Below are 12,210 nucleotides of genomic sequence, written 5' to 3' on the forward strand. Positions count from 1 at the left end.
CTTCCCTGGACAGTTACTTAAAGCAGTAACAAAAGCAGGATAAACACATTTTAAAACCCTTGATTTCAGAAGAAGCAATGAATGAGCAGGTGTCCCAATACTTTTGTCAATATAGTGTATCTCAGAGTCCCTACATTTTGATACTCAGCCCTGAGGTGACCTCCGCAGGAGGAACTGAGCATCTTCACTCTTAGATCAGTGGGAGGAATCATCATCTCAGCATGCCAGGACAGTCACTTTGTACAGCGGTGGTCTGTCTATGTTCTATATAGTTCTCAAGAAGGTTCAGTAGTGAAGGAAACATCAGAGGAACTCTTTTGGTGCTATACAGAACCATTTTTAAAAGGTTTCTATGTCTATAAATGTTTTTCCAACCAGGGACTCTTTAACCAAGCAAAGGAACATTTAAGCATCCCAGTTAGGGTTGGGCGGTATCCACTTTTTTCATACTGTCATACCATCTCACAATACCATCTACCTGTGTACTCCTCACTCAGTGGGTGACACTATGGTTCAGCTGTGCATACTCAACATTATACTGTTCATATGTGCAATAATAATAGTACTGTAATTCAATGTAATGTGTGCAATAATTTTCTATATTTAGTATGGAAATATTCCACCTTAATAAATTAATATAAGTGTATATATGTACATTTTTCATTTTTTTTTTCATTTTGTTCTCTCTTTGTTCTAATTTATTTTATTTTATAGTGTTTATTTATAGAGTTTTATTTTATAGTGTTTATGTTATAGTGTTCATTTATAGAGTTGTATTGATAGCATTTTATTTTATAGTGTTTATTTATAGAGTTTTATTTTATAGAGTGTTTATTTATAGTGTTTATTTATAGAGTTTTATTTTATAGTGTTTATTTTATAGGATTTATTTATAGTGTTTATTTTATAGTGTTAATTTTATAGTGGTCATTTATATAATGTTTATTTATAGTTTTATTTTATAGAGTGTTTATTTATAGAGTTTTATTTTATAGAATGTTTATTTATAGAGTGTTTATTTTATAGTATTTATTTATAGTGTTTATTTTATAGTGGTAATTTTATAGTGTTTATTTATAGAGTGTTTATTCTTACACAACCGGTTGCAACTGTAACAACTGTAATTTCCCTCCTGGGATCAATATTCTGATTCTGATTCTGAAATATTACCGCTGTGTTACTAGGGGTTGGGGTTAGTTTAAGTTGGGCAAGTAGCGCAGCTCAACGATCAAATACAGTGTTCAGTTTGCTCACAGGACTCACAGTCCATCGTTCTGAGAGCAGCAGCAGCTTCAGCAGTTTAATGTAGAAATGTTCTTTTTCGTTTCCTGTTCAGTACATCCTTCATCAGGGTTCTTCAGGTAGGTGGAAAATTGTCTGTTGACAGCTCTATATACAATGGTTCCAGATAGCACCAAAAATTTTTCATTATTATATATACTGCTTTAAAAAAGAAAGGGAACACTCAAATAACACATCCTAGATCTGAATGAATTAAATATTCTTATTGAATACTTTGTTCTGTACAAAGTTGAATGTGCTGACAACAAAATCACACAAAAATCATCATTGGAAATCAAATTTATTAACCAATGGAGGCCTGGATTTGGGGTCACACACAAAATGAATGCGGAAAAACACACTACAGGCTGATCCAACTTTGATGTAATGTCCTTAAAACAAGTCAAAATGAGGCTCAGTATTGTGTGTGGCCTCCACGTGCCTGTATGACCTCCCTACAACGCCTGGGCATGCTCCTGATGAGGTGGCGGATGGTCTCCTGAGGGATCTCCTCCCAGACCTGGACTAAAGCATCCGCCGCATCCGTCCATGACGTTGGTGGATGGAGCAAGACATGATGTCCCAGATGTGCTCAATCGGATTCAGGTCTGGGGAATGGGCGGGCCAGTCCATAGCTTCAATGCCTTCATCTTGCAGGAACTGCTGACACACTCCAGCCACATGAGGTCTAGCATTGTCCTGCATTAGGAGGAACCCAGGGCCAACCGCACCAGCATATGGTCTCAAAAGGGGTCTGAGGATCTCATCTCGGTACCTAATGGCAGTCAGGCTACCTCTGGCAAGGACATGGAGGACTGTGCGGCCCTCCAAAGAAATGCCACCCCACACCATTACTGACCCACTGCCAAACAGGTCATGCTGAAGGATGTTGCAGGCAGCAGATCGCTCTCCATAGCGTCTCCAGACTCGTCTGTCACATGTGCTCAGTGTGAACCTGATTTCATCTGTGAAGAGCACAGGGCGCCAGTGGCGAATTTGCCAATCCTGGTGTTCTCTGGCAAATGCCAAGCGTCCTGCACAGTGTTGGGCTGTGAGCACAACCCCCATCTGTGGACGTCGGGCCCTCATACCATCCTCATGGAGTCGGTTTCTAACCTCCTGCTCCTTCTTGCACAAAGGCGGAGGTAGCGGCCCTGCTGCTGGGTTGTTGCCCTTCTACGGCCTCCTCCATGTCTCCTGGTGTACTGGCCGGTCTCCTGGTAGCGCCTACAGCCCCTGGACACAACGCTGACATACACAGCAAACCTTCTTGCCACAGCTCGCATTGATGTGCCATCCTGGATGAGCTGTACTACCTGAGCCACTTGTGTGGGTTGTAGAGTCCGTCTCATGCTACCACGAGTGTGAAAGCACCACCAACAACAAGTGATCAAAACATCAGCCAGAAAGCATAGGTACTGAGAAGTGGTCTGTGGTCCCCACCTGCAGAACCACTCCTTTATTGAGTGTGTCTTGCTAATTGCCAATAATTTCCACCTGTTGTCTATTCCATTTGCACAACAGCATGTGAAATTGATTGTCAATCAGTGTTGCTTCCTAAGTGGACAGTTTGATTTACTTGGAGTTATATTGTGTTGTTTAAGTGTTCCCTTTATTTTTTTGAGCAGTGTATATAATACAGCATGCGCCTTTTCAGATCCACAGTGTTTAGTTGTTTAGTAACTTTATAGATTGGAAAGATGGACTGAACGACCTTAAGTGCTGTTAATCTAATGGGGCAGTGTTGGTGGTCCACCAGGTTTTGTATGGTTGTTAGGAGTCATATTTTCTCTGTATCTTTTATATATATATTTAAATAGAGGAATCATCAATTGTCAGAAATCTCTCTCTCTCTCTCTATATATATATATATATATATATATATATATATATATATGTATGTATGTCAGAAGTATTGGGACACTTGCTCTTTCATTGTTTGTTCAGCAATCAAGAGTATTTATCCTGCTTTTGTTTGCAGGAACTATATCTACTGTCCAGGGAAAAAGGCTTTCTACTAAATTTTTGCAGGATTGCTGTGAGAGTTTGATTGCGCCAAGAGCGTTAGTGAGGATGTTGAATGATCACCATCTCACCTCATTCCCAAAAGTTCCAGAGAACACAGTTCCACTGCTTAACAGCTCAGCACTTAGCGGCTTTAGGGTCATGTTCTGCTACAGAGAGTCCTATTCTATTGGCAGTACTTATCTCTCTATGTACTGTTTGTACATATATAATATTTAATATTCAGTTATGAAGTGCAGCTGTTTACAACACATTTAATATGCATGCACATGTTTGGTGTCTAAGTTTTGTTATGCATATTTTCTCAGAAGCCAGGACATAATTCCTGTAGAACTAGTAGACTATGTTCAGCTAGGTTGCTCACATAATCACCATTACATTACTCAAAGATGTGACACAGAAGAAATTTACTTGTAGGCCGTCCTCCATCCACTGCAAATATGAGAACTAATGTTGTTCTACTACGTCTTTTCCTTCTCGTTTCCGTGTTTTTTCAGGAAGTTTTTCTTTAATAATACTTTTATTTATTAATGACATGAAACCTGATCCTGCATTCTATGAAATGCAGTGGGGAGATCAGGGCTCACATCATTCAAAGGCATTCTGGCATAAGGGGGAGTCCTCCACCTTGACCTGATTCATAGGCGTTATCAAGATTTATGGCACTGAACGAGGCACTGATGACAGAGAAAACATGCAAAAGCGTCTGTGTGGGCATATGGATGCTATCAGATAAACTTTCATTTGCAAAGCCACGCAGAACAGCAGGGAGACAATGCGGGGCTTATGAAGCTACAGGTGACCAGGCTGCACCACGGGCCTGCTTACTGCCCAGAAAATATATGCAAAAGGGATGCAAGCAATACTGATGCATAAGAGCAGTGCACATTAGCGACTGCATTAGCCACCCATACATGTATTTAATTACTGTGTGAGCTGTGTTATGAACAAAGAGGCCTTATAGTGAAGCATGGTTCCTAACGTTCCTGGTGGATGAATGAACTCATCAGGTGCATGGCCCCCTCTGTGCAGGTAATGCATAAATGGATTGCCTCTGACAGAGAATGCCATCAGCCCTGGAACCTCTGCTCCAGCTTCTGCATTAAATGACGGTTTGATGGATGTCTGAGCAAATGTGTGGAATTTGTGCGTTTTCCTCCCACAGCAGATGAGTAATGAGCCTTGTGATTATAATGCAGTGATATGCTTCCATAAGATATCTGCAGACTGCAGTGTGCTTATATAGGGTACCGACTTCCTCTGTGCATTCTTACTGACACCGTTTCTGCTCAGTAGCTTTCCCAGCATGAAGCATCACTAATCACAAGCATTGCATGATGATATTACTCCTATATTATCCCTAGCTTTGTAAATGACCAAATTTGGCACTCTGACTGGTTTATGGTGGACTTCTCCTAGCATTGTACAAGCTGACCGATGTAGGGTTGGGCAGTATCCTTAGTATCAGTATTTTTTTTAGCAATTTTTTAGGTAATACCACAGACAGGACAGGAAGTAGCCAATAGCGGCCTTAAAGTTGACCACGCTTTCATGAAAGCTTTTGCTGGTAGCTGGTTTCAGATGGTCTTAGCGAAAACTAAGCGAAAACATTAAGTCATGCTGGTCAACCATCATGACCAGCAAGATTAAGCAGGTCGACCAGCTTGGCAATGCTGACCCAACATCGGGTTTGTTTTTGCTTGAGTAAGCAGCTTTTTAACCACCATGACCATTATGTATAAGCTTTGTCATGCTGGTTGGCTACCTTGGTCATAATCGATTTACATTTTACATTTACATTGCTGGCGTTTAGATGGCAACTTATCTAGAGCAATTTACGAGATTACTCGTATTACAGAGGTTATTGCAGTGTTAGGAGTCCTGCCCAAGGACTAAAGTGGCCAAGGTATTGGTGTAGTGCACTGGTGTAATAGCTGTAGTGTAATAGCTCACTGGCAGCTAGTGGTGTTATCTGTTGTGCCACACCAACCACCAACCAGGTCGATCATGCTTATAGACCAGCTGAACCATCAAACACAACCACACCCTATGGCCAAGCTTAACCAGCAAATGTTCAACTGCTGCAAAGCAGGAGAGAGAAACTGGTTACCCTTAGCTTAGTTAGCACAATCCCACTAAACTAGACATTAATGACACAGATCCAGCGAAGAGGCTCTGTCTATGTGGTGGTGGGTCAGTAGTCCACTCGTTAAGCTTACCTTTGCTTAGCTACCTCGACTACAGACCCCCTCAGTATTACGCAGCACGCATTCTGCTACGGACATGAGTGTTCCAGATAATCGAGGCGTAAATCAGACACATTGAGAGGATAAAGCCTCATACCCAAGAGCACAGAGATGAGTGAATGGTCTAATGAATGACTTAACCACAGATATCGAACTAGCAGAGTCATTTTTAGACACAAGTGCTGTGTTGGATGCATTCCCATATCTGGCTACGACTGCTTTCAGGCACATTTAGCAGACTGCTTCATCCAGGTTCCCTTACTCTGCTATTGACTCCAGCTGTTCACTAAACTCACAGCTACCTCAGGCCTCTTTAATACACATGAGGGAAATAAGCTTATTTTGTAGTGTACTAGATTTTTAAACAGGCCGGTGTACCTTATTACCGTTATACCACCCAAGCCTAGATCAATTTGGAACTTGCCTCTGCCATGTTGTTTTTGCCACTGTCCCCCATGTCACTCTATGTGACATCTATCTCAACATCCACTGTGAAGTATTTTCCATGAAGGCATAGCGGCTGATAAAGATTAATACCTGTGTGCGTTGGAGCATGTTTTACCTGTAGCCTGTGGCTATTCAAATGACTGTCCACCCGGCCCTGATCTCCTGGAAGAACATTTTGTGCGTGTCACTCGGAGAGCTTTGGTGTGTTGCGGAGGGTATGGAGGGGACACAGGGACGCATTTTCCCTCGACACCCTGTTTGCATTTTTATAGCCTTTAACTGAGACGAACTGTTTGCGCCGTCTGATGGGACCCGCTGCGTTTCATTTGTGCTCAAATACAGAATGTGTTTGAATAATCAAAAAAAAAAAAAGCAGCAAAAAGACCATTGCTTAAAACACCCGAGCTATTTACATTTAATCAAAATTTAATGTTAGATCATTTAAATATATATTGGTGAAGAAGCCTCGCTAGAGCTGTATTCATATTCTTTTCATTTACATATTCAGAGCCCCCAGGTTCACTTCATAAATATACATAAACATAAGCAAAACAAGTTCATATAATCTGTTAATTATGGATTTTGATCAGTGCCTTTTTTCACTACATTGGTGCACTGCCTTTACAGGATGTTGATATGTGATGTATTTCACGTCATGCCTGTCCTAACAGAACCGGTACAGCTCTTTAAACCTGGTTTGATGGATTTAATGGATTCACAATTGGAGAAATCAATCTCAACGTTATAAACATTGTCTAAAAGTGGGAAATTACAATAACAGGCCTGTAGTCAATGCTTTAATGACTACTGTCCATCTCTTTTTGAGGCCTCGTCACTCATTCCGGAGGCTTTCACAACATCTAACACTACATTCTCCTACTAACAACACAGTAAACACCTTTACGCTTTATTATGTGCACTTTAGAGTGCACTTTAGACCCTGCATGGGTCCCCCTTGTGCCACTACAGCAGATCTGACCATTCAAGGCATGGATCTCTGAAGGCGTCCTGTGGCTTCTGGTACCAAGACTAACGTTAGCAGCAGATCCTTTAAGTTGTGAGACCTTCATTGGCCTCCATGGAGCTTTAGGTGCCCATGATCCTGTCGCCGGTTCACTGTATATGAGTTTTTGGAGCATGTTTGGTAGGTACTGACCATTGCATACCAGCAGCACCCTACAAGACCTGCCTGATGTTTTGGAGATGCTCTGATTCTTAAGCTTGCCCGTGTGTCCTTCTTTTAACACATCATCATCTTCAAGCACTGACTGTTCACTTGCTGCCTGATATATTCAGCACTTGACTGTAGGTAAAAATAAGCAGTGTTTTTCACTTCCCCTGTGATAATGTTATGCCTGACTGGTGTACATTGTCCCTACTTGTGGGTGATATTGTCTCACCACACTTAAAGACATGTCCTAGTACACGCTGTACATCATAATATACTGACATGCAGACAAAACCTCTACCAAAAGCACTTTGCCCAATTATTTTATTCAATTTTTAGCGCTGTATCCAGTAAAACAGGAGCCGCTACACTTTTCATGATGAGCCACGCAGTTGGTCAGGGGTTTGAGAAAGGCGTATTTTGTTTCACGATGACAAAATTCATCACAGTGCTGATAAAATCTTGTCACAGTGCTGTCACAAAAACCCAGACGCTGGTGCAGGCAAGCAAACGAGGTGTTTTTTTTTCTAATGCCTGAACTTTTAGAGCTGAGTGTGTGTTATTTGCAACACAGGCTTCATCAAACATGGAGAACGGGTCGTCTGTGACCATCCTGGAAGAGGAGGAGGCCCTGTGGGGCAACGTGGACAAGAACCGGTACATTCTCTGCCGCTACATCAACCCCTGCAAGCTAACCTCCTACCTAAGGCAGTGCAAGGTCATCGACGAACAGGACGAGGATGAGGTGCTGCACTCCTTGCTGCTCGAGACAAAGTCCAGCCGTGCAGGTACTTACTGCCTGTGTATGTGTGTGTGTGAGTGTGTGCACGTGTGAGGTTGCATGCGTCTGTTTCGGCACGTGTTGTGTTTCGGTTTAGTAGGGACGTGTGGCCGTTGTTTCACATCCTCCTGTTTGTCCAGTATATCTCTTTATATGGGGGTGTGATTTACGTACGCCGTACGGGCCCTCTAACGCGCCGCGTTCGCTCAGCACTCTCGTTCTAAGCTGCAGTGACAGAAAGACTAAACACTATGGAATATGAAAATGCAAATTCCGTGCAGAAAACATTTACATGCAAATCGCGCCATCAATCAGTTACTCAGACAGCACATCTCTCACTGTGTTGTTCCAGTTGTGTAATATGGTGATGAATGGAGGCTTTTAATCCCATGAGTTGCTGCTGCTGCTGCTGCGACAGTGTTTTTTTTTTTTATTAGTCTGTGGACTCCATCCTGAACCTCTGTATCATTTTTCAGCTTCTGTACGGCCATGAGCAAATTGGAAGATTTTAACCAAGGAGTTTTCTGAGTCTTGTTTGTCACAAAGAAGCACATCACAACAGAAGCTCAGTGCTGATTCCATTTGCACAGCTCCCTAATGGCTTTACTCTGTTCCGCCAGGGACGCCGTTAGTTTTGCACATACCGCTACATTTCCCCGAGTCTTTTTGAGCCGTGCCTCTGAGTTGAAAATGCTTTAATTCCCACAGTTTGCAGAGAATCCAAACACAAATCCATAATTTACCTGCCTAAAGGTGAGGCATCTGAGGTGAGGAGGGCGATTTCATTTTTTGGTGCTCTTAAGAGAGTCCAATCTAGCTTTAATCTAATTAAACAGAGTCAAAGTCAGTGTGATAAGGAGTAATAAGGAGCATAGCATCTGCACTGTATGTCCAAATGTTTGTGGACACCCCTTCTAATACATGCATTCAGCTTTCAACTTTAAGCTGCACCCATTACCGACACACCGGGGTTGGGCGGTATCCTCTATTTTCATACTGTTCATACGGTATTAACAGGGCTGGAGGGTTCCCTACAATCTAATCCTGCCATATTTTTAAACTGAGACACGTTCAGTTTGTTCGCAGGGTGACACAGTGAGAGAGAATCAGAACTGATTTAAGTCCAGCTGACAGAAAGCCCACTTATAAAGGGTTAAAGGAGAATGACTCGAGCGACTGGTCACTAATGATCGGACTGCTGCTGTCGAAACGACAGAAGCTGAATTGCACTTGCTTCGTTTTTGCTTAACTGGCTCAGCTACAGCTCCACCGAGTCTCAGGCTGCTGTTGACCAACTGCTGAGCCCCCGACACAAGTGTTGCCTGTTAAAACTGGTCGAGCAACTGGTCTTCTAGTCGAGCAGACCACTTCTGCTGTGTTTGGACTCGTAGCCGGCTATCTAGGCTTGGATAAGTCAGTTAGCTAGAAGGCCAAACACCACAGCACAGGCCGTGTTCCAACTACTTCAGATCACTCAGGTTTAGAGTATAAAGCCTCATATCTGAGAGCACGAGTCGAGGAAATGGTCTTAGAAGAGTTTTCAGGCACATTTAGTAGACTGGTTCATCCTTGCTCTGTCTCCGCTGCCAGACAGCGCCACCACCCCATAGCTCTTGTAAATGCATATGGGGGAATCACCTTATTTGGCCATGTGCTATATAGAAACAGAACGCAAATTTGTTTTACGTCATTATTTTAAAATACTGTCAGTGTACGTGTTACCGTTGCACCACCCAAGCCTAATCCAGATCACTGTATCGAGCACTATTATAGAAAACAGAACGATATCAGGTGTAGAGTGCGTCAAATAAACCATCTAAATGACGGCCTTCCTCATATAAGCTGCACGCAAATCGTCAAATAAGACAACACAAGGGATTATGGCTATTTCATGTCTGTTTAGTGGACTTTGTGCACTGTAGTGCCCTATGTAGTGAATAGGCCACAGTTTCAGACAGTTTTCAGCTAATGTCTGAAATTAACAGAGGCATCCAGCAATGCTACTACATGGTAGTCCAAAGCAAAGTCCAGAAAGGGCAGAAACGAGGGCAAGGCAGGGCCACACATCACAAAAGGCCAGTGAAATCACCAAGTAGCATTTTTTTTTTCAGGTCGACTGTTGGACATCCTTCATACCAAAGGCGAGCGAGGCTATGTAGTATTTCTGGAGAGCCTGGAGTTATACTACCCTGACCTGTACAAAATGGTCACGGGGAAGGAGCCCACTCGCAGGTGTTCTTCTATAGTAGGTGAGTCATTTGAAAGTGAAAATCCATTCATTTAAGCACCTGGACACAATTTCTTATTGGTTATTTCAGGTCAAAATGCCAGTAACTAGTGCACCTCAACCAGTATTCTGTGTATTAATAAATTCTTTATTAATTTATCAGTGTTAATTTATCACTTTATCTAGTCGTAAGCTTACGTACCAGAACATTGCTGTCATTCTCCCATTCCATCCGCAGTTGAGGAGGGCCATGAAGGTCTGACCCAGTTCCTGATGAATGAGGTGATGAAGTTGCAGCAGCAGGCCAAGGCAAAAGACGTGCAGCGCGTAGACATCTTGGCCCAGAACCGAACGCTGGAGGACGAGCAAAAGAAGCTGCGGCTGGCCAACCAGGAGCTGCGCACCTTCCAAGAGCGATATAACAAGATGAAGGAGGAGCGCAACAACTGCAATGACGAGCTCATCAAAGTGAAAGACGACAACTACCAGCTGGCCATGCGCTACGCTCAGCTCAGCGAGGAGAAGAACATGGCTGTCATGAGGAGCCGAGACCTGCAGCTAGAGGTCAGAGGGTCAAACTAAAAAAGAAAAATCTCCTTGATGTAACAGTTGATGTCTCTGTTTGACCAGTTTTCTGTCTGCAGCTGAGGTAGGACTCCTTCTTAGTAGCCTATTGGTCACGCAAAAAAACCCTAGTCTGACCAGGCTGTGTGGTGATGTCACCAGAGGTCCTACCTTTTGCAGTTGTAGCATGAAACTTATTTGTAAGTGTTTAGAGAACTGTGGGTACCTGATACCTGAAGGATACATCAGTTGTGTCCTCCAAATGACTCAGAACCTAGGCTGACATAGCGGCTGAGACATTCAGGATACTTGGGCTGCAGCCTAGCACACGGCTTTTATGTAAATCTTACGCCCAATTTATGCATTTACCTACATACCCTTTTATGTGTAGCCTACGGGCAGCCGTGTCACCTTAGCCATACCCTACGTCGTAGCCTGATGCATTGTTGCGCCCCACACCATAACAGCTATGCTTGGTGGCATCGTATTTCCTACTTTGCTGCTACATTTGAGTTCATGAATTTTGAGCATGCTCTATTTTGTTTTGCTCACCAAAATAATGTCCCAGAAGATTTAGAGAGTCATCTGCAGGAACTGAAGCATGTGTATTAATGGTGCCTAGAGGACGCCAGATGGCACTCTGGGATCAATGAAAAATGCCTAGAACGGCCCTTGATCCTGAGTCACTGAATCAGATCAGGACTATTAGTAACCCCCCTCGTCAGACTAGTAATTGCAAAGCGACTTACCACACCAACACACCAGTATAAACGGCGTAGTCCACTTGCGCATGCTATGACGTAGACTCTGCATTGACTCGACACATTTATTCATGCATAAATCGTCCTTTACACATGAGTTCTTGGCCAGAGCTCTTCGGGTAGAGGTCACATGATTGCTGATGTTGCCTGATCTTTTCATCATTTGCTTCTCAGATTGACCAGCTGAAGCACAAGCTGAACAAAGTAGAGGAGGAGTGCAAAATGGAGAGGAGGCAATCCCTCAAGCTGAAGAACGATATCGAGAACCGGCCTCGCAAAGAGCAGATCTATGAGCTGGAGAGAGAAAATGAAGTGTTGAAGATCAAACTCCAGGAGCTGCAGTCTATCATACAGGTCACCTTTGTTATACATTTTACATGGAGAGGAACAATAAAGAGACAGTGGAGTGGAAGCAGTAATGAAACTGGTTATGAGCTCTGATTTTTAGACTTTCTCGTGATATAAACCTTTCACTGAAGGTGTTGCTTCTGTTATTTCGATGTGTGCGCAGCCTGGACCACTGACCGAATCAGATAAGGCCCTGCGGGACATCTTGGAACAGGACCGTCAGGAGGCTCTGGAGGATCGGCAGGAGTTGGTCAACAGACTTTACAACCTGCATGAGGAAGTGCGTCAGGCTGAGGAACTCCGGGACAAGGTCAGGGCTGGCTTTTTGATCTGGTTTCACTTCATTTCTTCTCTTTCCGACT

At 43.1% G+C, this 12,210-nt stretch overlaps 1 protein-coding gene across 1 annotated transcript in view; it reads left to right on the forward strand.

Annotated features, from left to right (window-relative positions):
• The window catches only part of card11 (caspase recruitment domain family, member 11), a 48,148-nt gene that overhangs the window by 15,948 nt on the left and 19,990 nt on the right, over positions 1-12,210 (forward strand). Inside the window, exons 2-6 of the mRNA XM_072676366.1 lie at positions 7,742-7,955; positions 10,060-10,197; positions 10,414-10,739; positions 11,675-11,854; positions 12,012-12,158. Coding sequence (XP_072532467.1) covers positions 7,754-7,955; positions 10,060-10,197; positions 10,414-10,739; positions 11,675-11,854; positions 12,012-12,158 — 993 coding nt within the window. The 5' untranslated portion in view covers positions 7,742-7,753. The remainder of the gene's footprint in view (positions 1-7,741; positions 7,956-10,059; positions 10,198-10,413; positions 10,740-11,674; positions 11,855-12,011; positions 12,159-12,210) is intronic.

Source organism: Salminus brasiliensis, chromosome 3 (assembly GCF_030463535.1).
Source record: "Salminus brasiliensis chromosome 3, fSalBra1.hap2, whole genome shotgun sequence".
Taxonomy (NCBI): domain Eukaryota; kingdom Metazoa; phylum Chordata; class Actinopteri; order Characiformes; family Bryconidae; genus Salminus; species Salminus brasiliensis.